Source organism: Haliaeetus albicilla, chromosome 2 (assembly GCF_947461875.1).
Source record: "Haliaeetus albicilla chromosome 2, bHalAlb1.1, whole genome shotgun sequence".
Classification (NCBI taxonomy): Eukaryota; Metazoa; Chordata; class Aves; order Accipitriformes; family Accipitridae; genus Haliaeetus; species Haliaeetus albicilla.
The window spans coordinates 18323940-18347831 of NC_091484.1; the positions used below are offsets into that span (position 1 = coordinate 18323940).

Genomic DNA, 23892 nt, shown 5'->3' on the forward strand with positions numbered 1-23892 from the left:
CCCCAGAGCCAAACAGCCCAGCACTCAACACGCTCCATCTCCCAAAACAAGATATCTAGGATAGATCAGGGCAGAGGATGGATTTTTCAGATCTGGCAGCCACACAGCCAACCGTGTGTGCCAAGCTGAGAGGGAGAGGCCAGTGTCGTTGCGGGAGGAAGTAATTTGCACAAACCTGAAGTGTTTTGTTCAGCCCAGAATGAAACAACCTCTTCCATCTTCCAGTTATTTTACTGGTATTTTTTAGGTCAACCTCTGAAAGAAGCATAGGGGGAAAAAATGAAATGTTCAGCCAGTCTGATTTCAGAAATGTCCATGCAAACCAGGCCTCCCCTGCTGTATGCATTTCAGTCAAAACTCTTTGCCAAATGGGAGCTGTTGGCAACCATAGCTCGGGTTTGCCCCAGGCATGGCTGGTTCTGCGGCCCCAGTTTGGGCTCTGCCTGTACCCACCTGGCTCGGTGCTGGCCAGCTGCACTGCCTAGCAGCCTCAGCCCATCCTGACACACATGCTGGTGCTGCTGGAGGCAGCAGCAGCAAGAGCCACTGGTGCCAGGGCTGAGCCTGGCCAGCTTCACGTGCAAAAACTGAAACCTGTTGCGCTGCGAGGAGGACTGCAATCTTCAGCTCTCATCTTCAGACAGCCATGCACGAGAGGTCCATGTTGGAAGGCCAAGCTGGCTGAGAGAGCACACACGAGGCTGCTTTGTGGCAATGTCACTGTGTCTCTTGCTGATGGTTTCCCACTGGGTGCTGGACCCCCCTTGCCGTCGTGGTAATGCATGAAACGGTGGTGTGTGAGCCTCTCTGCTGGAGGTCGGCTTGAACAAGCGATGACACAAAGTATGTGCACGTCCCTCGGAAAACTCTTCCACGCCCTCTGGAGACAGGACTAAGAAATCTCTGATCCAGCTGCCCTGGAGGCTTGGCCCGGAAAGCAGACGGCCCTGCTCTGAGGCGGGCCAGGGCTGATCCCCCCCAGCTCTGACCCCGCGTGTGGAGCAGGGGACAAGGGGGAGCTCAGACCCCCAGAGCTTCACCCGGCTGGAGCCCAGCCCAGCCCGGCCCTTCTCCTCCGCCCCGAGCCACCCTGCGCCTGGCACCCCCACGCTGTCCCGTTCCCCTCCCCAGGCTCCCCCCACCGCAGCGCTCGGGCTGTGGGGAAGCGCCCGGGACCGGGACAGGGCCCGCCGGCCAGGGTGGAGGATCCAGGCCAGCGGGTCGCCCCTCTGCGGGCCGCCCCGACCTCCAGCGCCCGCCACCGGCCGCTCCTCTCACGGCCCCGCCGCGGGGAGGGGCCGCGAGGCCTCCGCGGCGCGGCGCGGCCCGGCCCGGCCCCTTCCGGCGGCGGCGATGGCGGTGCCGGCAGAGGAGGGGGGAGGTCGGCAGCGGGCCCTGGCCGGCGGCTCGCCCGTGGACTACATGAGCATCACCAGCTTCCCGCGGCTGCCCGAGGAGGAGGCGGGCAGCGCGGCCGAGGGCGGCCTCCGCTCCCGGAAGGAGGAGGACGCGTTCCTGGGCGAGCAGGACACGGGTGAGGGGCGGCGGCCGAGCCCGCCCGCGTGCCTCCGGCCCCCGCCGACCCCCGGCCGGCCCTCTCCCCCCTCCTCGGGCCCCCGCTCCACCCGCGGCCCTGAGCCCGCCCGCCGCCGCCAGCAGGCCGGCTTCGGGGGTCCCCTCAAACCGCAGCCCCCCGCTCGCCCTCCAAACCGCTTTCCCCGGCGCTGCCGGCCCTCGGCCGGGCAGAGGGGCTCCCTCTCCCCGGCCCCCAGGTAGGGAGCGGGGGGGCTCGCCGGGCTCCCAGGTCCTCGTTTCCCTTGCGGGGACGTGCCGGGAGCCGCGGGCACGGGAGAGCGCCAGAGATAGCGGGGGTCTGGCACGGAGCTAGCGATCGCTCCCGCCAGGTGCGCAGCTGTAATAAAATCGGGTGGTCCTGGATCCTTGTGAAAACCCTTTGCCTGTTTTCAGTCGATTGCTTCCTTCTCAGTAGTTCAGAGAAACGATTTTTCTCCCCCATGTCATGTTCCTACAAGCAACATTGCCCTTCAGCCCCGGGGCTGCTCCATAGCCTGCAGGCAGGTCTCTGCCTCATCGACCCTGAAACCCTGTTTGAGCAGGCCCCACGTGCCCCGTGTCCTCTGCCCTGTCCTGCTGTGACCACCGGGTGAAGTTCCAGTTGCCCATTCTTGTCCTGTGCCATCCCACACTGTTGGGGTGAAGCCACCGCATGCAGGTTTGCTGGAACAGCTCTTTGGAAAGCACAAGGCCTCTCGTCTCGCTGTGCAGATCACGAGCAGCGTTTGGTGCAGTTTTGGCTGTGCTGGCGCCCTGCCAGGCGCGGGGGTCTCAGCCTCCCCGGGTGCCTGCATGTGGGGAGGCTGGAGGAGCTGCTGCTCTCCTGCCGCGTGGAAACTGGTGCTCATCTGACATTGCATGCATGTTGCGAAAGCTGGTTGTACTTCTCCGTGCCACGTTATCTGCTGGACTGGCAGGAAGGGAACCCAGACCTTTGGTTTCTACCACCCAGAGATCTCATTAATAGGACGAGCCCCTGTTGTGTTGTCGGTGCTGGGGACAGACCCCCCAAAGGACTCAACAGTCCCACGTTGCAGTGCCTGCCAGAGCCTGCGAGACGCTCCAGTCTCTGCTGTCCCCTCTGCAGTGGCTCCAGAGCTGGGGTGGCCCTGGTTCCCCAAAGCACTGGTTCCCCCGTGAAGCCACTTCTCCTTCATGGCCCCCATGGAAGCCAAGTAGGGTTTGGTGGCTTCTCTTTCAAGTGTGGACATCGGTGGTGGGACGGGCACCTGTGTGTTGGCCTCGCAGGCTGCTCCTTGCCCTCTGTGCTCCTGACTAACCTCTTCCAGCTGCTCCTGTCCCCAAGCCAACCACAGCCCTGCTGTCCCCATGCAGCACCAGTGGTCACATAGACTAAGCGACTTGCTCAAGGCCATGTGGGATGTTTGTGGCAGAGAACAAAGGGACTTGTGCTGGGTGGGAGAGGCCATGGCCATGGCCTGTCCTTTCCCATGGTTGCTCCCTGAATATTCATGTCCCCTTGTGTTGGGCTAACATGTCACCAGTGCTACAGGAGCAGAGAGGAGAGACTGTGTCCTGGAGGGGTGTGCTCCTAAATCACTGCAGCATGAATGAGATTAAATTCACCCTAAGGGGATTCCCTGGCTGCAGGGGGCTTACTTCTGGTTGCAGTATCACTGCAATTAAAACAAACTCCCTGCCTGGCCCCAGGAGAGCTGCACCCAGTAGGTCTTTTTAACATCATGGCAAGGACAGGGCTGGCAGTACCCAGGGAGATGCTGCCTGCCAGAGCAGATGAAGAGGCATGGCGGGATGTTGGGGGATGCAGAGTTTCCTGCTCACTCCCTTTGATACTGAAAAGCCGGTTGAAGAAACTCTCTAAGAGTTGTTTTGGAGTTTTAGAAAGCAAGCATTCTTTATTGCAGTGCTGGATGCATGGGGGATAATTCCACCTAGTGTGCATGCCACAGCTTCAGCACAAACAGGTTATATGGAGTAACAATTACATATTAATCAGATTAGTATACATATACATAAAAATTATAGTAACTGATTATCATAGTACTGCCTACATCTGATCACGTGCAATGAAGAATTCATTTGAATCGAAGGGCTGCTTTTACGACCACTGACCTATTTGAGATTCTCTTGGCTGTCCTTGAAGTCCTTGTTCTTTGATGTTGAAGCTTAAGGCAATCACATGTGGTCAGTTTCAATATTGTTCTCATCTAGTGTACAGGAACATCTAGTCATAAGAGCAAAGAACTGCAAAACTTATGAGTAACTACCTCTACTAGTTAATTGCTTGGCTATACTTTTGTCTATTGTTTCAGTCATAATGTTAGTATAAGATTTCTAATAATTTTTTACCAAATCTCACTTTTACAGTCATCTAGCAGCAAATCAGTTTCCACAGCTGGTACAAAATATTAAAACCATCAGAATATTTAGACATACCATACAGAATGTATGGACATATGCTATTACCTTCTCCCTTACCCCAAACCTGGGAAATGTCCCCTGTGTGGAGGGACAAGCTTCTTGTCTTTTCCACTCGGTGCTCCTCTTCTTCCCACCATGGATGCACGGGGCACTGCAGCCCCTGCTGGCTCTTGGCAGCCCACCAAAAAATTCATTCAGGAGCCCTGGATGATGCCCTGAGCCGCTTGGTCCCATTCAGTGCCTGGCAGGGACGGGCATGTCCCCACGGCTGCACCAGCAGTTCCACGTGCCCGGCAGCACTTGTGCACAGGCAGGGCACACTCAGCCAGCATCCTCCCCGCCGCAAAGGCAGGAGCTGATGCAAGCAGAGATTCAAGGCATCTTTCAGAGCAAAAGAGAGACTTTTTTATCCTGCTGAGCATTGTTTGCTGTCTGGTGGATGCCCAGCAAAACCCTGCCCCATGGCATTTGCCATCTCAGAGCTGGGCGTTCGGCAAGTGGCTTTATTTCACAGTGGGCCTCATCAGCCAGAGGAAGCAAGAAATTAAAGCAGAGCCTTTTCTGCCATCAGAGCAGGTGGACGTCCCAAGGCCCCCTGGTTTGCAGGTTTGCTTCTCTCTGCCCTCACTTTGCCATGCTTCCATAGAGGTATTTCCTGTGCCCAGGCCACATGTTTTGCTTCGCCTCTGTTTTGCTCAGGTGCTTTAGCTCAAGCATAGCTCCAAATAAGGCTGCTGGATTTTTTTTTTTTGTATCTTAATTTCCTCTTCTTCAGTCCTGCTGCATTTCAGAGACCTGTTTGCAAGTTGGTGCTGTTAAGAACCCCTCCAAATGGAGCAGTAACTGTGGGCCCATCGCTGAAGACTGATGAGTGGACTGAAATGGAGCAAAAGTCAGGGGTTTTTGCCCCTGTTAACTCCAGGGAAGTCAGTTTGGAATAACTAGAGCTAAAGGAAGGGATCAGTAAAATGACCTAAAGCAGCATCTGAGCCAGAAAGTCTCTTGAGAGCTGGGAACAATAGGGAAGGTAATAGCCTTGCTGGAAGGGGCACGGTGTAATGTTAGCGCTGGGTAAACAGTGCAATAAGAGCCTCATGTTGCTCAATAACTAACACTTGTTTTCTCCCTGCTGCCCACAAAGACCCAGACTCCTTCCTGAAGTCTGCGCGTCTCCAGCGCCTGCCCTCATCCTCATCAGAGATGGGAAGCCAGGACGTGTCTCCTCTCCAGGAGACCAGCAAGGACCCTTTTTCTGGAGACTGCAGCTGCCGGCAGGATGGGCTGACTGTCATCATCACCGCCTGTCTGACCTTTGCCACAGGGGTCACGGTGGCCCTGATCATGCAGATCTATTTTGGGGACCCTCAGGTAAGATGAAACAGCAGCTTTGCAGTCAGGCTTTGGCTCCAAAAGTAGGAGAAGCTCCCTAACTTTCCTCCTTGCCAGCAGTTTAGTGGGGTAAGTGCTGGTGGGCCCTGGCCAGTGTCAATGAGACCCTGGGTGCTGAGTCTCTCTCTGCGATTCCACCTCCAATTGTCTCAAAAGCTTTTTCCTGAAGCTGGGGGTTGTGCTCTGAGAGGTCAGCTGGGCTCTTGGCACCTGTCCTGTGGCCGGGGCATGGGTGGCTGTGCCAGGCAGGTTTGGGGGTGTGGCCGGGGGGAAACGGGCAGCCCCACTGCTCTGTCTGCAGCTGTAGTTTGAGCCAGATGTGAATGCTTTCAGAAAGCAATCCTTAGTTAAGCAGTAGGCGTCTTTCGTACATCTCCACTTGGAGAGAGTTTTACGGATCTGTATGCCCAGGCTTGCCTCTGGAAGGATCTGTCCAGGACCAAGCAGGAAAATAGCTGAAAACAGAGCCAAGCCTCCTGCTAATCTGTCCCACAAAGTAGTGCTGAATTGCAGAGCAAAGGCAGCATTGCCATGGGGTCATACTTTCCTGGAGAACATCTCCTGCCAAGTACTGCAGCCTGAGAAGGGCCAAGGGGCAGCCAGTAGTCACCATCATCTTCTCCATATGCTGCCCAGCAGGGCAGAGCTGCCTGCAAGTCCTCATGAAAGAGATCTGGTTTTTTTTAATTTATTGCTCTTGTCACTGGCATGCAAAATGCAGCCGTTGGGAGTGGAGTGGCTTGGCCCTGTGGCTGACTGGGGTGCAGTGCCGGAGGGAGGCTGTGCAACGCAGCCCCTTTCGTGGCACTGCTGGAAGGGCCAGTCCTGCCCACCAGCCTGCCGTGGCCCTTCCATCTTCGCACTTCCCACGGCCACTCTGGCTCATGCTGAGATGCTGCAATTTGTACTATAGGGTTAAAATGAACTTTTTAAAACTTTTTGTGATTGCATTATCACTGCCACTGGCACCAGGGAAGGATGAGAACAAGCTGTGGTACTGGGAGGGATGCTGCATTCTTTGCAGCGATATTCCTGTTTCCAGTGATCGCATTGCTGCAGTGCAGTGACAGCATGCTGTCGCCCATTGCTCTTGAGGATTAGTCCAACCCTGCTCTGGGGTTATGGAGGACAGGGTGAGATGTGGCCCACCAGCTTAGCATGTCTAGTGTTGAAAGCAGCTAAGCTGATGGCCGTGGCTACATGCAGAGATACCACAGCTGCCCTGGTGCAGGGATGTGCCAAGGGACATGTTACTCCCACCAGCATTTGGAGGCACCTGCAAATGCAGATCAGCCACAGCCTTGGCACTGGCCTCAGGCTTCAGGTGCCAGAGAGCTGGGTGAAGATCTGGGCAGCCCCAGCACCCCTCCCTGGTCACAACCACTCTCCTTTTCCGGCAGATCTTCCACCACGGTGCCGTGGTCACGGATGCTGCCCGCTGCACGGCGCTGGGCATAGAGGTGCTCAACAAGCAGGGCTCCTCAGTAGATGCAGCCATTGCCTCAGCCCTCTGTGCAGGAATCGTCAACCCCCACACGTCAGGGATTGGCGGGTAAGTGTTGGTTACTCACCCTCTGCTGTTGTCTGCTGTTGACCTCAGGCAGGTGGTTTCCCTACCAGCTGAGACGTGCCTTCATGGTAGCCCGAGTCCCAGCACGTGGTACCAGGTCTCTGACATCAGGCAGTGGACGTGTCCACGTCTGCGCAGGGACAGGGATCCTTCCTGTGCACCAACTTGACAGTGAGGGACAGAGACCCCCAGGGAGGGAAAAGCTGCGTCTGCCATAGTGGCTGCCAGAAAAATCCAAGCCTTAGGCTCGAGAGAGTTGAAAAAGTGACTACAGGTTGCCGAGCCCCTCTGCGAGCGTGCCAAGAGCTTGCAACACCCTGGGCTCAGTCCCAATGCTTTCAGAGATTGAGTGCTTCCCTCCATAAGCTCTGCTCCTGCTGCAACAGGAGGCTGAGGTCCGAGCCAGGCTCTGGGCAGCAGCCAGGGGAGGCACGGCAGTGAGGGGTGGCCTCCTCCCAGCCCTCATCCCCAGGGTGGCATCCACATGAGCCTGGTGCTCTCGGCTCTGCAGGAGGTCTCAGGAGCGTTGCATAAGTGACCGCCACCCGATAGCTTCTCCAGGCTGCGCCTCGGATTGCTGTTGTAAGCAAAAGCCCTGGTCTGTTGCAAAACTGCTCAGATTAGAAAGAAAATTGCAGATATTCCCAGCCTGGCAGTGGAACACAACCAGTGGCCCTCTGGCCAGGCTGGCAGGGACTGATACAGCCTTGCTGCAGGCTCAGCATGGGGGCTGCCTGCATCCCGCACTGACCCTGGCTCAGTTGTCCTGAACTGCTCTCTGGGAAAGGGCAGCAGCATTCCCCTGCGCCACTGGCCAGCCCTGGGTTACTGCTGAGGCTGGTGACCTGCTACGATGGCCCCACCATGCCGGGACTGGGCCTGGCCCCAGTGGCACCCATGCTCTTCATTTTGGCTGTGTGGCCCGGCTGCTGCAGGGACAGCCGGTGCTGTGCCGTGACCCCTGTCTCGCTGCAGGGGTGGGGTGATGCTGGTCCACGACATTAGGAAGAACAGGAGCTGGGTGATCGACTTCCGCGAGGTGGCTCCCCTGGGCATCCCACTGGAGGGGGACCTGCAGAAGGACACCAAGGTGAGGACCAGTGTCCCATGGCCGACCCCTCCAGGGCTGTGGCTGGCTGATGTCGCCAGCTCTCCTCTTGCCACAACTTTCGGGCCGAGGGGGAGATGCCCGGGGAAGCGACAGGAGGCCTCTCCCACCATGGGAGATCCCGGCCCCTGCAGACATGCAGAGTCCAGGGAAAATACTTCTTTGGCAGGCCCAAAACAGCTGGAGCCTGCAGGGCTTGGGGAGTAGAGGCATGTCCCTCTGGCAGTGGGGACCTGTGAGAACAGGAGTCCCAGGAAGGAGCAGAATCCCATGTCGTTCTGCTGAGTTATTTCTCCTGACCAGACTGGGTTGAGACCAGGATTGAATTTGCCTCTTTCCTTCCAAAAACTTGCTCCCTAATTTAGTGTGTTGCTACAGACCTCTTCCCCTCTCCTAAAGACCATGCAGACATTTCCCATGTAAACATGACTTGCATCTCCTTGACTTGCAACTGGGCACCATGTCCCATGACCTCATGGGAAGGAGACTACTCTTCCTTTTTGTCCTTCTTATTTTACAGCCAGGTCTGCTCGTGGGCGTACCAGGCATGATACAAGGAATGCACCAAGCGCACGAGTTACACGGGAGGTAAGACTCGAGGCTGGCACAGGCAGGCTGTCCTCATGCCACACAGGCTGTGCCCTGGGGTCCCTGTGGGGGAGCTGGGAGCACACGAGCCCTTGCCATCAGACCCCGTTCTCAGCCACCAGTCACAACCATCAGATAAGGTGTATTTGGAGGCTTGTGTTGACAAATATGTTCATTTTTTGGTACTTCATTTAACAAAAGAAAAAAATTCAGCTTGGTCAGGTTTTCTGCAAAGCAAAATCTTGGCTAACAAGACAGACAATAAATGTTCTCTTAGAAATAGGCACAGAACATTTTCATGCATGTCTGTGTATTTTCATTCTCTCTTTAGGTGGACCCTAAGAAGTGTGGCTCTCTTTGATGCCCTGTTGGGACAGGGAGGGAGGGATCTGAATGACTTGTTCAGGGCTGGAGCCTGGCTTGAGATTTTGCTCCAGAGATGCCCCCTCCTCTGTCTTTGCACTGACGTTCCTCTCTGATGCACATCGTGGAGCACTGAGTTGATCCTGCTAAAAAGAAACAACCCACTGAAAGCTCCTTTTGGCCACTGCTGGCTACACAGCCTGGTCTTTCAGGAGCCCCCTGACTGCAGAGCTGAGCCCTGTGCTTGCTTCCCACCACCCTGCCCTGCTGCACCCCTCCAAGGCACGTTTCTCCTTGTCCTTTCTCCTTTGGCAGACTCCCATGGTCCAAGCTGCTGGGCCTCGCGGCCGCTGTTGCCCACAATGGGTTTAATGTCACACACGATTTGGGTGAGTACCTGATGGGCACCCAAGGGTGGCTGCTCAGCACGGAGGAGCACACTGGCCACTGTGCTTGGGTGTGAGGCAGCTGGGGATGTAGTTGGTTATTCATGGGAGCTTAAGGCTCTTTGCACCTGGAGATGGATGGTGTTGGGAGCTGAGCAACGCCTGAGCCATGGTCAGGCAAGAGGAGAGTGTGGTGGCAGCAAAACTGGAGCCCTTTCCCAGGGCTGGTCAGGGGCGGGTCAGAGCAGCCCACGCTGGGCAGCTGCCCAGGGCCAGCCAGGGAAGGGCACTGGGGTTTCTCTGGGTTTCCTTCCCAGCTCTAATGGATGCATGATCCAGCCTCCCTCTAGTTTTGAAATAGGGCAAGAGGCAGCAGCAAGTCTCAAACATCCCCATCAGGTGCACAGTGACTCCAGGTCCCCTGCGCGTTCCTGCACCCTGGCTTTTCTGGATGTCCTTCCCCTTCTCACCCACAGCCAAAGCCGTAAGTGAACTGAAGGACCTGAACTACTCTGACAAATTTCGGGAGATCTTCCTGCCAGATGGCCAGCCCTTGGTGCCTGGCATGTTTGTCAGGCGCCTGGACCTCGCAGCTGTCCTGGAACTGGTGGGGGCAGAAGGGGTGTCAGCTTTCTACAGTGGAAATTTGACCCAAGAGATAATCTCTGAGGTGAGCCACGTCTGTCCCTATGTCTGCCCCAGACCACACAGCACAGCCCGGGCTGGGGGTGCCACCTGCCATGTCATCTGCTGAAGGTGACAACCTGGAGATAAGCCATAGCCAAGTGTCAGCACAATGATGGGGACAAATGCATGGAGCATCTTTCTTTCCTGTCCCTGTCACTGCAGTGGTGTAAGTGACACACGGGTCACATCCACAGCCTACGGAAGCAAACCCTCCATTTTGTCTATAACCAGGACAGACTGTTTTTTCTAAGGAAAAAAATCTTAATTTCAAGCCCCGCTCTGGGCTGTGTTAATATTAGTGGCAACCCCCTTTCCCCCATAAGGAGAGGTGTCCTGCTGTTGAGAAGCAAATTTTTCTTGTTAATGGGACTGTAAGATATAGACTCCAGGAAAATGGTTTAAAAATAAAACTGTGAGCCTTGGGAGCAGAAGATCAGACAGGCTTGGTCCCACTTAGGGTTGCCCTAGTTTAACTCCTATTGTTAGAGGTTCTCTGGAAAAAATAGCATCAACAAAGTAATTATTCTAGTAAAAAAAACCAAAACAACAAACAACTTTTATACCTGGGTAGCTGCAATCAGGGTGGTTGGTGGCACCATTTTTCCCTACCACCTTCGTTCAAGTGATGCACCTTCAACATGTCGTCAGTAATTGGGAAGGGGTTCATTCAGCTCAAGCCTTAGATATTTGTGAGCTCTGTGTTTGGAAATCTCCTAAGGTTCACCTGGACCACAGCAGAGGTGGAGAACGAGGAACAGGAAAAGTCCCAAGCTTGTGGTGCATCTCCGCAGCTAAACCCTGCTTTATCACCCCGTTCCCCAGACCTGAGGGCTGCTGCAGGGACGCACAAACTCTCTATGGAGGAGCAAGGCCCAGGGTTGCAACACCAAAGACCCTGGCAAGCTCTGGGATCAAGTGCGCAATTCCAGCTTTGGTTGCAGAGCAGAGCAAAGTGCTGGCTTCCCACAGTGTTTATTGTTCCAGCAAAGGGGGGACATCAACATGGTGAAATCAAGTAAAGCTCCAAAACACCCTACCCTTTGTTTCTATCCTGTGGCAGGAAGGCACGGGTGCAAAAAAGTGCTCTCTGGGGAATTTGAGATGGTGTCTGCAGTGTGTGGCTGGCTAGGGCTTCTCCCCTTTCTGTGCCATCAGGCTCCTCCTGCCCCACTCCCCACTGCTTTGCCCAGGCTTTCCGCTGGCTGAGCTCCAGGGAGCCAGCTCCTGGCACAGGCTTATCTCAGCTGTTGGGTTCAGCCTGGCCTGTTCTCTGGGACTGCTTTGGGAAGGAGGCAGGGATGCCCTGTAGGGGATACATCTTCTTTTGCAGCTTTGGGGTGGTTTGACATGCTGCCCCCCCACAACGTGCCCTGCATTAGCTTTCCTGCTCCAGTCATTCATCCATTTCTGCCACAGAAGGAGTTTTCTTGACAAGTTAGCTGGCTAGTTTAGAAATCAGAGCATGCACAGGTTATTTGTTCTTGCACATTTTTGAATGGAAATCCAGAGGACTCATAGCAGCTACTCACCCCAGCAGAACCTCTCACCAGGTTGTGTAGCTTCTCCTGGGTGGCGAAAGAGTTGGCCCATGAGCACAGTAGCACCTGTATGCTGACTGAGAGTATTACCTACTTCAGGAGATCTTAAGATCAGCAGAATGCAGTTGTGATGGTCCTACCTCATCTCCATCATGACTCAACCACAGAAGACCTGCAGTGGAGGGAATTACCCATCTTTACCATGTTCATGAAAATTACCAAGCCCAGTAAATTGTACCTCTGGGATAGTCTTACAAAAAGACCAAGGGTACAGCAGACCCACTGTCACCTGAAATAATTAAAAATAAGTTGGGAATTGTATGCTAAAGATTTCTAGTGATGACGACCTCCTATACTCAGGTTCCTTCTCTCCTGGATCCATATAGATCTTTTATCCTGGCAGTATTCAAATGCTTCATAACCTTTAACATACTCATGCTTGCCACCCAGGGGAGAGAAGGCTGTGAGGCAGTGCCAGTCCCCATTGTCACAGGTAGGCAGAACATCTACAAAGCACCCATGGGGTAGGTGAGCTTTTGGAGGTGAGCTGCAGAGCCTTCCAGCAGTGGTGAATGGTGAGCCAGGCCACCAAGGCCATGAAAGCACAGATTTTCAGGGTATGCTGAGGAACCTGGCACTTGGCTTGGGAATCTCAGTGGTATTTGTTTGACAGTGTGGTGTATGTTCACCTGGGCAAGCTCGAGGAACACAGAAAGCCTTGACCCAGCTTTCTCAGTGTGCGCTGCTTTGCTCTCCTGCACAGGTCCACAACTATGGAGGAGTCTTGGTGGAGGAAGACTTCAGCAATTACAGTGTCACAGTGGAGAATCCCATCCACACAGTCTATCAAGGTAAATGCCTGACCCATTGCCATGCAACTTCAGTTAAAAGTTTGCTTCACCTGGCAAGAGGTGGCAACAGTATTTAACAAGAGTTGAAGTCACAGCTGTGCTGAGGCATCTGCAGAAAAGCCCTCCAGGGTGTTTCCTGCTATTGCCTGCTGACACTGATGCATCCTAGGCAGTTCAAGAAGTTTTCAGCACTTTGAAATGGGCCTGTTTTTTCCTTGGTAGTGACCAATGGTATTTTAATAGTGTTAAAGTATAAAGATGCAATATGATAACATATTGATGCAATGTCTGGATAGAAGCTGGACCATAGGCTAGCACCTACGTCAGAAGACAGTTCCCAAAGTTGATCTACAATGGAGAAAAACATACTTTATGCAAAAAGTTTCTAAAATGTCATTCTTTTCTAGGAATCCCTGTCTTTACTCTCCATACAGCTGTAATGTTGCAAACCCATTTTATCTCTGTTTTTCCATACTGCAGCCCAGAAACCAACCAGCCAACCAAAAAGAACTGAATTTCAGATGTAAAAAAAGCATCCCTATTTGGGCTTCCTTCATCCATCATAGAGAAACAGAAAGATACAACAGGAATGTTTTGGGAAATCCTTTCAAATCATGTTGCTTTCCATTATTTCCCCTCAAATCTGGAAAGGTTTCCCTGTCCTCAAGGACACTAGCTTATGGGAAAGTGTTATAACTGGACAGTATCTGACAAAAGCAGCTTCATTCCTCCCTTCTTTCCTTCACAGGTCATCTTGTTTTCAGTCCCCCACCTCCACATGCAGGTCCTGCACTGATCACAGCACTGAACATCCTTGAGGGCTTTAACATCACAAGTCAAGTATCCAGGGGGAATATCTTGCACTGGATGGCAGAGGTGAGAGGAGGTTCAACATTCACTGAATTTCTTGTGCTGCTAGAGAATAATTTATTTGTTGCTTGGTTGTACAAAAATATTTGTAGGTAATTCCCAGAGGAGAATGACCAAATAGACTGCTAAGGTGTAAATCTGAGCTGTTCTGCTGCCTCAGGTGGGTGCAGGTGCTGGAGCCTCCTGCTCAGCTGAGCTCTTTCTTCCTTAGGCAGAGCTTTTTCAGAAGAACAATCTGTGACTTTTGCCCATTTCTTGTACACGATCGTCTCTTCAGAATGACCCCACAGCAGCTGAGGGTGGTCCCATCTCTTTCCTCCACCTCTTATGCTCCAGTGGCCCTGGCCATACCAGAAAACCAGAGTTCTGCTAGGGCACTGCAAGGAGAGTAGCAATCTGATGCTGCAAGCAAAAACCTGTATGTGGCAATGACAAGGAAAACTGACCCAACACTATATTTTTTCAAAATCCTTACATTTTACCCCACCTCATGATCTCAGTGGTCTAGATCATGATTTTTCTAGTATTTAGGGCTGTCAGCCCTACCAAAACATTGCAGCTTCCCAGGAAGTCAAGCAAGTGCTCTGTTTCATGCCCTGCAAGGAGTCCTACATTCTTAGATGCTTAACAGATTGACAGCTGGGTTTTATGAGTTGGGAATTTTAAGCAAGGATGTAACCACATCCTTGTAGCAGACAGGACAGTGGGTGCTTGGAAGTTATTGCCTCTCAGCAAAAATGCAACAGCTGGAGGTGTTACATGCTGCTAGGCCTGTGCAGAGGCAGAGGAGGTTGACTCAACTAAATTATTTTTGAGCTCTCTTTAGGAAGCTTTGGATGAATCTGTTTGCTCTGCATTTGCACCAGGCCAAGAGTTTCACCCATTGGTTATCATGTCCCAGCTTAGGAACAGCAACCTCCAGATAAAGGGCAGTCACTTCAGAAGATGTGTAACCCTGATCTTGGGATCTTACTTGGGATCACACGGCTGAACACATGGCTGAGATTTAGTGCTAAGTCAGCACCAGATAGTCCAGCCCTGGGACAGCCATGACCAAGATGACCTTAACCTGTGCCTGTGGCGTGGATGTGGTCTGCTTGTTTCAGTGGAGCTCTTCCTTGGCCACCAAGCCTCTTGTACCTCCTCTGTATGGTATGGTGGTCAGGAGACTGTTTCATGGAAATGCCACCTTCTCCAGAAGTTAATCATGTTCTACGCTGTACATCAGAAGATAAATGATGATGCTTCAGGAGAAGTTGTTGATGCGTGGCACTTGTCAAAACAGAAGTCACATCTAGCTATCTACCTGCAGCGTAATGTACTGTCTTGAATCTTGAATGAAAATGGGATGACCTGCAAGCTGAAAGTCTAGTGCATTTCTGCTAGGCCCAAGCTGGCTTGATTGAAGAGCACATTTCGCCTTGTGGTTGTCCCCTGGCTATGCACTGTAACACCAGGGCTGGATAAACTGTGTCTTTTGAAATTGCATCTTCCCATTTTTGATGGACTGGCTTAGGCAGGATTCTGCATGTATGAGAAACCAGATGCCTTCCCCTTTTTACACCATCATTCCCTTAAGTGTGCTGGGACTAACGCTTTCTGTTCAAACACTTCGGATGACTTACAACTAGGAACATGGGTAGCAGCTGGTGAGCAGAATAGCTCATTTCTGCTCGGCAGTAGTGCTGCACCAGTGGAGCTGCCATCCAGAGGCAACGGCAAGCCCAGGACCCACTGTCCCACTGGGATTCAGTGTGATCTCTGCTGTTGTGGCAACCACTCAGGAATGGAAATAGAAAGTAAGTGGCATCCTGGTGACCCTGTCTGCCAGCTGGCAATGCAGCTGAACCACTGAGCTGGGCTGAGCCAGCTGGTCAGCTCCTGCCAGGCATGTTCCACCTTGTGCAAACACTGCTGGATACGCTTGGCTCCCACAGCACACAGTTTGCCATGCCAAACTGATGCCTTTTGGTCCCCATACTCATGTGTGGCAGCCCTTTACACTGAGGTATTCCCAGGACCAGGCTTTTAGACATTTTTCTTCATAGGCTTCAGCCAACATGCCAGGAGACCAGATACCTCTTCCTGTTTGGAGTATCAAAAGTTGTATTTCCAGGGCCACTTAAATGTTTTTCTTTCTTTCTTTGTGTGTTCAATTCAGACATTAAAAATAGCCCTGAGTCTAGCTAGCAACCTGGGAGACCCATCTGATGATGTATCCATCACTCACGCTGCAGAAGACATGGTGAGGTAGGTCTGAGGCTGACAGGCACAGTGACAGTTGCAAGATATGTGGTTTGGATATCATTCCTGGATTTGCTCTTTTCAGTGCACAGGGGAAACTGAGGTTATTCTACTTCTGGTTTACTGAGGAAAGGTCAGTCCTTGGGTGTCCTCCTAGGGCTCACTCTTCAACAAGGATCACAGCTGATAGCATGGGGCTCTGGGGAAGGGTCATGGAATGTCCTCACACAGAGGTTTCCTGGAGCCAGCTTGATCTTGAGGGTTCCTCCCACTTTCTCACCTCTCTAAATATTCCTTCTCAGCAGGTCGAACAAACAGCCATCCACATGACCATGACCACACATGCAGTTTCTGGCTCTCCCTTCCCCACCATGGGGCTCGGGTGCCTTTGCAGTACACCCAGACACGTGGGAGAGGCCAGGCCTGGGGTTTCAGCCCAGCCTCCTACCTCAGAGCCAGGTCCAGCCATGGTTGGTGGCCAGAGCAGGACCTGACTTGCCAGTCCTGGAGGACTGGCATTCAGCCGGGTGGTGCCAGCCCTTGTCCATTGGGGGTGAGTTTACCACTGTAGACAGAGCCTGGGAGGTCCACAGCATTGTCTCTCTGTGTGGACTGAGCCATCTTGTCTCCTTCCATCGGGTGAAACAAAGGAGCTGCCTGTCCTCAGTGCCAGCCCCCTCAGGGAGACACCGCCAGTAGCTGTGTAGATGTACCCCCACAGACAGACCAAGAGACGTTCAGCTTCCTAGGCTCATGGCTTGCTTTCCTCTTTCCCTCCCTCATTGCTGAAGTAAATCAGAAGCTAATTCCCTGCGCCAGCTGATTAATGACTCCCAGTCCTTCTTGTCTGATCTCCACATGCCTCACTTCTCCGTGGAGAGTGGACCCGCTGCTAGCCAGGTGCTTGTCATGGGGCCCGATGACTTCATTGTTGCTGTTGTAAGGTAAAGGATTTACTTCTTCCCTCCATAATGTACTCAGAGGGTGGGAGCAGGGAGAAGAAAACAGGTTCAACAGGACAGGATGGGACCAGACCTGGAGCAGCTGGGCTCCTCTGTCCCAGTTAGTCCTGCAACAGAAGAAATAGTGAAGATGGGGTGGAGATGTGTGAGCTGGTGCTGCTCTGCCCTGTGCAATCCCACAGCCCTCTCATAGTGAAACATGTCTGGATTGGCCTGAATCTGCTCCCTGGATGGCCAAATTTAAGGACTGATGGGGGCATAGAGACAGGTCCATCAACCTAGAGGGGAATCCTTAAACACAGGGAGGGACAGAGCTGCCATCGCCCACATGGTTTCTGCTCCTAAGTATGTGGAGACTTTCACTCCTCACATCTAACCGGCCCTAAAGAACTACCAAAGAGTCTATCAAGCCAGGATGGGACAGAAAATTGGAGCCCTGAAAGCCTCGAGGTGCACAGAAATCTCTGGGAGGATTTTTATGAGATTTCTTCATGTTTCTTTCAGTTCTTTGAATCATCCCTTTGGCAGTGGAATAATAACACCCTCTGGAGTCCTCCTGAACAGCCAGATGTTGGACTTCTCCTGGCAAAATAAAACAATGAACCATTCTATTCCCAGGCCGGTAATGAATGACATGACAAATTCTTTATTTGAGCTGTCTGTACCATTTTTTTCAATTTTATTCTCATCTCCACAACAGGGAGGCTATTTAATGCCTTATTAATAATTGAGAGACAATAGTCTGTAGGAAGCTCCTATTTTTTCATTATATGAGCCACTGAAACGGAGTAAACAGAAGGTTTCATGTGTATCAGTTATCATTATAATGCAGTTTTATCAAGTGACGCTGTACATCTCAGCTACCTATTTTCCCTGCAGTCCAGATGCACTTTAAAGCAACCATCCTTTTCTGTGGACTTGAATTAAGGACTCTCTTTATGAATTGCTGCTCTGCAGGTTTGAAAGTAACAGATAGCAGAAAAAAAATCTTCAGGTCTTGGAAAGAAACAATTGCAGACCAGTATTGGTGGCTTCCAGTGCTGCCTTGTTGTTTCTTCTTGCTGTGTATTGAAAAACCATCCCACTTTGCTGGGTTGGTATTTTAGAAGTGGGTGAATGGGTCTGTGTACCTTCTGTAAAAGAGAGCGATGGTGTGAAACGGGACAGATCCTGTTAACACCAGAGAGCATTATCATAGCAGTGAGGATGTCAACCTTGTAAAACTACACAAGTGCAATTGTTGGCTGAAGCATAAAGAGTAAGAGGTTAATCTGCACAGCTTGAGCACCAGCAAAGCTTTAGTCAGCTTGCTGAATTTTTTTGGTCTGTCTTTTCTTCAACTGCAGCAAAATCTCATTCAGCCTCGGAAACGACCCCTGTCTTTCCTGTTACCCACCATCGTGAGACCATCCGAGGGGATGTGCGGGACGTACCTATGTCTGGGAGCTAACAATGGGGACAAAGCCTTGAGCAGCATCATTCAGGTCAGTGCTGCGTCTGGGCATCTGCCCTCTCAGAGCAGCTGTTGAGCTCAACACTGAATAGGGTCCCTTCCTGTAGTACAGGCTTTCCCTTCTTTACGTCCCAGGCTCTGTTGAAACTGGTGGCCACAGGATTACCAGTTCATTCTTTAATGTCACCAGTTCCACATATTTGTTTTTTCAAATCTCTAAAAGCTACCAGTTTACTTCTCTTGCACCTTTCCTGGTGGCACCACTCATAATTGTAGAGGAAAAGCATCTTGGCAAAATCTATAATGGTTTTGTGTCATTCTAATACCTGTTAAAAGCTTTTTTTAAGGATCATTAGGAAAAAAAAAGGAGCATTTTGTATTCAGAGAATTGCAGGAGACTGGCAGCCCTTTAGACCTTTTCCCCATGAAAAGCTCCTTTTAGTGCATTCCCAACTGAATTGCTCAGCACTTGCTATAACTTGGGCAGCTCCTCCTAATTTATGATTTGTAATGAGGTGAAGTACTTGCCAATAGCTTGAGTGCATGCACAACAGCAATGGATTGCTAAAAAGAAAGGCACAACAAGAATGGCTCCCATTTTCCTTACCTTTTGGAAGGCATTATTTAGAGCAGAACTAAAGCCAACCATTGCTTCCTAATGCTTTGTTTGGAGAAGTCACCCTGAGCTTTTGGCTGTAAGTAACAAGTATTTAGAGGTTACATCACATTCCAGACACACAACTCTCCTAATTTAGCAGGAACTATGTGACAAAAAGCCCATGCAATCCTGAAAAGGTACCACTTTTCCACCAACAATATACAGGCCGTATTTCAAGGGCCTCTTTGTATGTGCAAAACCCTGCATTAGTTCATGCAGTTTGGTAAATGGTTCAAAATGTTCTTTGCCTGCTGCATCTGCAGATGTTGGAGCCACCAATTAGGGGGATGCTCGGGAAGTTGGCTTCTCCTATTCTCATTACTTGTTTTTATTATTGAGGATCTTTTATTCTTTTGCAGGTTTTGGTAAATGTTTTAACATTTAACAAGAATCTGAGTGAAAGTTTGTCACTTGGTCGACTTCACCCACAGCTTCAGTCTAACATCTTGCAGGTTGACAGTGAGTATGGACACTGGGTGTGGTGCAGCCTACAAATCTAGCGTGTTTAGAAAAGGAGCAGGATTTTCTTAGCACACTGCTGTGGAAGTGCGACAGCCCAGCGCACAGCTCACTGTGTTCTAGGGTCCTCAGTGGGTGCAGAGGGTTTTGGGGAAGACAGGAAGCAGCAACCTAGCTTCTTCAAAGCTTGGAGCCCTTACTGAGCCATGCCCTCTCCCTCTTGTCTTGGGAATACTCCCTGGCCCCTCCAACACCACCTGTCCAAACTCTTCCAGGTGCTTCTCCCCAACCCTCCCTCTGTCCCAGCTCAACTCGTGGTAGCAGCCTTGTCCTGTGCTTAAAACCTTTTGCAATCTGATGCCACTGAAGATATCCAAATAAACAAGACTGCAACCACAACTTCACCCAGACACGTCCTGAATGCTAGCAGATCTTCCTACACTTTATTACCACTGCCATAAATTATATTCTTTCACTTTGCAGTCCGTGTCCCTTAACTCCACCAGCTGGGGAGAAGACAAGGCTTATGGCAAGGCTTGTAGCTTGACAGTGCTGGAAATGCAGCATCAATGCTGACACTCTGGAGACTGTACTGCCAGCTCTTGTCCTTGTTATTACAAGTCTTCGTCTATCTGTTGTTTTTCACAAAGCCCCATACCTTACCGGAGTGAAACATAAGTGAAATTTGGTTCTTATTTCACACAAAATAGCCAAAGTTTCTAGGCCTTCTCATTTCAGAGGAAAATCTAAAATTGTCTGGTGAGTGTGACCTGCAGACTTGGAAACTAGAATTAATTGAACCAAATCCAAAACTTCAGAAGGTCCTAATTTGTGGGTTTGGACATTTGGCATCAACAAGATATATGTTAAGACACATCTGCAATGTATATAGCTTAAATAACTGTGGGATTTCTGTGTGCCTGCTCAGTTTGTCCAGTTGCATTCCCAGCTTTGTATCCTCAGGCACTTCTATTCAGGCAGAAATTACAAAACATCAAACAAACAAAATAAAAGCAGAAGAGCAAGGAACCTAAGGTAGATGGCTGGAAGATTAAGAAATACATGAAGGGGAAGTTGGAAGGCTTATCACAAACTTTGTCATTTGGCAACTTGTTTTACTATCATTTGTTTTGAGCTGCCTTACATCTTATTTTGACTAATAACTGTTAATACTATTATTTGTAACTAAGCTCTTAAGAGCAGGGACTGCCTTGTGTACTGTAAGAAGAATAACTACAATAGGTGCCAGATCCTTTCATTTCCCCCACCGCACAGAGCACTGCCCATCTCTGAACAGCCTTTGCTGCTGAGAGCTGAGAGAGTGAGTGCTGGTCCTCCTCGACCGCTTGGCTCTCCCTAGCTGGGATGCCTTCTGAAGAGGCTGCAGGCAGTTTTCTTCACACTGCAGATCCCAAAAGGGTTAGAATAGAGGTTTGCGTCAAAGGCAGCACTGGTTTCAGTTACAAATTCCTCTTTCAAAATCCCTGCAGGTGAGTTTCCTGAAGAAGATATCGAATTTCTTGTAGCCAGGGGCCATCAAGTGGATAAAGTCAAAGTGGTCTCCCTAGTTCATGGAGCCAGAAGAACCAACAGTTTCATCATTGGCCTGAAGGACCCCAGGAGCGTGGATGCTGCCGGAGCCACAATATTGTAGCACCTCCCAGATGACAAGTTCACTGAACAAGGCTTAGACAAATCCACCCAAGTGATGTGCATGTTCTGAAATGGCCCCTTCTCCATCCCCAGGGTGGTAGCCCTGCATACACACTGCTGAGTAGACTTTCTGCATTCCCCACCCAGGATGACACCAGAGGGATTAGCTGCACCAACATACAGCTCTCTGGTTTTTTAATTTATTTTATTTTTAAATTATTTGAATTGCAAGCAGCTCAGTCTTTGTTATAGGAATGCAGGGAGCACACTTTTCTTTTGGCAGAGTATTGCTAATAATTCAGTCTTTTCAAAAGCCCAATTCTAGCCAGCATCTTCATTTTAGTGAGCGGGAACATTAGCAAAGGAAAAAACAGCTGCTGATGATACTGTCATCTTCATCTCCCTGTCTTTCCCAAGTTCATTCTTTGCCTCTTGTGTAAACCAATAATTAATGCAGCCTAATGTAGTGTTTATAGGTGCCTGTAGCTGGAATATCAGGGAGTCCTTTAATACTCTGTATGGGCCAGCTGATTTTTACCGCCATGCAGCCTCCTGTGTTAGTTCCTTTTCTCACATCACTACATACCTTGAATTTCAGGAGTAAGTATTTTGAATCAAGTTACTGTGCAGACTCACTGGCAGTCTGATTTTGTAACTGGAGCAATGGTTTTCAACTTCTGACAACTTGTGCACCCCCCAATAGTTTTCTTATAGAGGTTCAGCCTCTTCCATGGTGAATTTAAGCTTAGTGGTAGTGGGCTTAATTTTTTTAGATACCTTTTGGGGATATCTTAGCAGTACTCCACAAACTTGTAAAAATCCACACAAACCATGGACCGAAAACCACATGGAGAGTGTTTAGGTAGGCTCAGGGTTTTCCTTACACTGCCTTATCTCAGTCTGCTCTGAAAGCCTGAATCATGTAATCCCTACATAGAGGCTTGGGATATTCTGCTTACTAAATTCATGCCTGTACTTCAGCTCTATATTTTAATACTGGCGGCTCTATTGCAAAAGCTGAAGAGAGTGAGAGAAAAGGTACAAACCAAACCAAACACTACTGAGATAATTTTCTGTCTGCAGCATGTAGTGCAAAATATAAGAATACTTCTTCATTTCTTGTCTGAAATAGACTGAGGAAATAATACCACATCCAACAGCTGCACCATTTCATTCAACCCACATTTGGACATTTCCTTCTCTTTTTACTAGCAAGTTAGACAAAGACACCTGGCACTAAAATATTCTAGAATTTGATCATTTCCTGCAGTCTAAAATTTGATGATTTCCTTCATGGTGCAAACGCATCTATGGCCACTGTACATATTATATATGTAGGTCTGCTTATGGTTGTCTTGTTCTTTCATTTGATGATTACACCAGTCACCCCCAACCCTCCTCCTGAGGGACCCTGAAACACTCATCTATTTGTAACGCACCTTCTAATGCTCATTGCCATTTGATAGGGGGAGCATGCGGGTCATTTTGGGGCAGTCAGGGCGCTACTGCAGATAATCGGACTAATCGTTCCTGCCAGCTGAGGATCTCAAAGCATCTTATGTGAAGCCTTGCAAGTTGCGCTGAGGAAGGACAGAGATGCTTTTATGCTCCGCTGAAGCGCAGCTACCCATGAGAAGAGCATGGCAGCTACCTAGCAGACGGGAACATCAATGGTGTTTTCTGCTGCAATGCATCAGTGGCCTCAGCTGAGAGACAGGGGAAGTACAACATTGTCTTTGGGAAGTTGTCTTCTCTGCCACCGCAGTGCCTGTAGGGCAAGAAGAGACTTTCTTCACCATAGGGACATCAAATCTGTTTATTTGTTTTTCTGTCATCAGCACTAGAGTTGGTCACAGCCCAAAGTCAGAGTGTTCATAAAACTTTACCTGTCTTGGAGCAGACCTCTTCAGGTTTCACAGGAAGGGAAGGATGCAGTTATGTGCATTGAATCTCACTGGTGGAAATTTGGGGTTTTCTAGTACGGTACAGCAGTAATCTATCCCTTGGGCACAGAGGTTTACTGTGCACAGCCGCAAAATAAGTGGTCAAGTCATCGTCACTTCAGTACTTTGCATGGAATATCACAAAACACTTTGAAAGATAAAATTCCTCCTTATTAACTGAATTTGCCAACTCACTTCTGATGCTGGAAACTGTGTATTCATTTGGGAGTTAAAGACTCTGGTCTTGATTCAAAAGGGCACTTACACACCCCAAGGTACAATTTCACAGCAGTTACTCAGAATCTGAAAATAAAGCATGTTCCTAAGTGCTCTGCTGGATCATGGACTATGTTGCAAAAAAGAGAAAATTTAAAATAATCGGAAGATGGGACTTAGGCCTCTAGGTCATGGCTAAGAGAAGTAAAGATATTTTTAATTATTTCCCATTTTCTCTGTTTAAAAACAGCATCGGTATAGCACAGATGTATTTGATACAGAAACCTTTAATCTGCTAATTGGCCCAGTGTCTCTGATACTTTGAGTCCATCTGTTGGGATGAGATCTGATGAATTTAATGTGAGGTACCAAGAAATACCCAATGTTTCCTTCTGTACAGGTGAGAGACATTGTGAAATAAAGGGCCATGTTCTGGAGACATGTGTGTACAGAGTAAATGCATTGATTTCAACCCGGCTATTGCAGACATCTAACAGCTCTGAAGCAGAATTTGTCCTGAAGCTTTTACATGCAAGTGTCAGCGAGGAGCTTGGAACACAAAACACATAATATAAAGTGGCTGAGAAAAATAATAAAGAAATTTTTTAAAGGAACAAAATAAACCCAAACAAAATAAAGAAGAAAAAAAAAAGATGCCTTTGCCAAATGTGACTATTATGATCTGGAATGTGATCAGCTTGGCTCTGCCAACATTTCCATTGCTCCCCATCAATGTATACTGGTTTTTACATCGGGATAAGCTGAAGACAGGCTCTGCCACTAAATGTTAGCTCAGTTTATTGGTATTTCTCACAAAGGCTCAATACCATTCATGAGCACAGATAACAAGCAGTGCTTTGCTAGCTTTAGATACCGCTGTTCACCTGTGTGCATCAAGCACCAATCACTGCATATAAAAGCCTAAATGGGGGATGAGGCAGAAGTCAGTGCCACTGTCCTGCAGCTGGGGGGACGA

At 50.1% G+C, this 23892-nt stretch overlaps 1 protein-coding gene across 2 annotated transcripts; it reads left to right on the forward strand.

Moving 5' to 3' along the window:
- The first annotated feature begins 1348 nt into the window (after window positions 1-1348).
- Window positions 1349-23355, forward strand: GGT7 (gamma-glutamyltransferase 7). Of its 2 annotated transcripts, XM_069808203.1 has the most exons (16): window positions 1395-1534; window positions 4754-5005; window positions 5120-5346; window positions 6768-6919; window positions 7913-8027; window positions 8566-8633; window positions 9312-9385; window positions 9859-10052; window positions 12371-12458; window positions 13207-13334; window positions 15490-15578; window positions 16364-16516; window positions 17039-17156; window positions 17881-18018; window positions 19005-19104; window positions 20595-23355. In XM_069808203.1, exons 3-16 carry the CDS (start codon window positions 5179-5181, stop codon window positions 20756-20758), a joined length of 1749 nt encoding a protein of 582 aa, XP_069664304.1. In that variant the 5' UTR covers window positions 1395-1534; window positions 4754-5005; window positions 5120-5178; the 3' UTR covers window positions 20759-23355. The 2 variants fall into 2 exon arrangements, with proteins under 2 accessions (XP_069664296.1, XP_069664304.1); XM_069808195.1 differs by lacking the exon at window positions 4754-5005 and having other exon boundaries at window positions 1349-1534.
- The last annotated feature ends 537 nt before the right edge of the window (window positions 23356-23892 follow it).

What these genes read in the sequence shown, in the direction of transcription:
- GGT7 (XM_069808195.1), top strand. Translation starts at nt 1,354, where the DNA reads ATGGCGGTGCCGGCAGAGGAGGGGGGAGGTCGGCAGCGGGCCCTGGCC. An exon ending in CCTGGGCGAGCAGGACACGG is followed by an intron (nt 1,535 to 5,119) that starts GTGAGGGGCGGC and finishes CTGCCCACAAAG; the next exon opens with ACCCAGACTCCTTCCTGAAG. An exon ending in CACACGTCAGGGATTGGCGG is followed by an intron (nt 6,920 to 7,912) that starts GTAAGTGTTGGT and finishes GTCTCGCTGCAG; the next exon opens with GGGTGGGGTGATGCTGGTCC.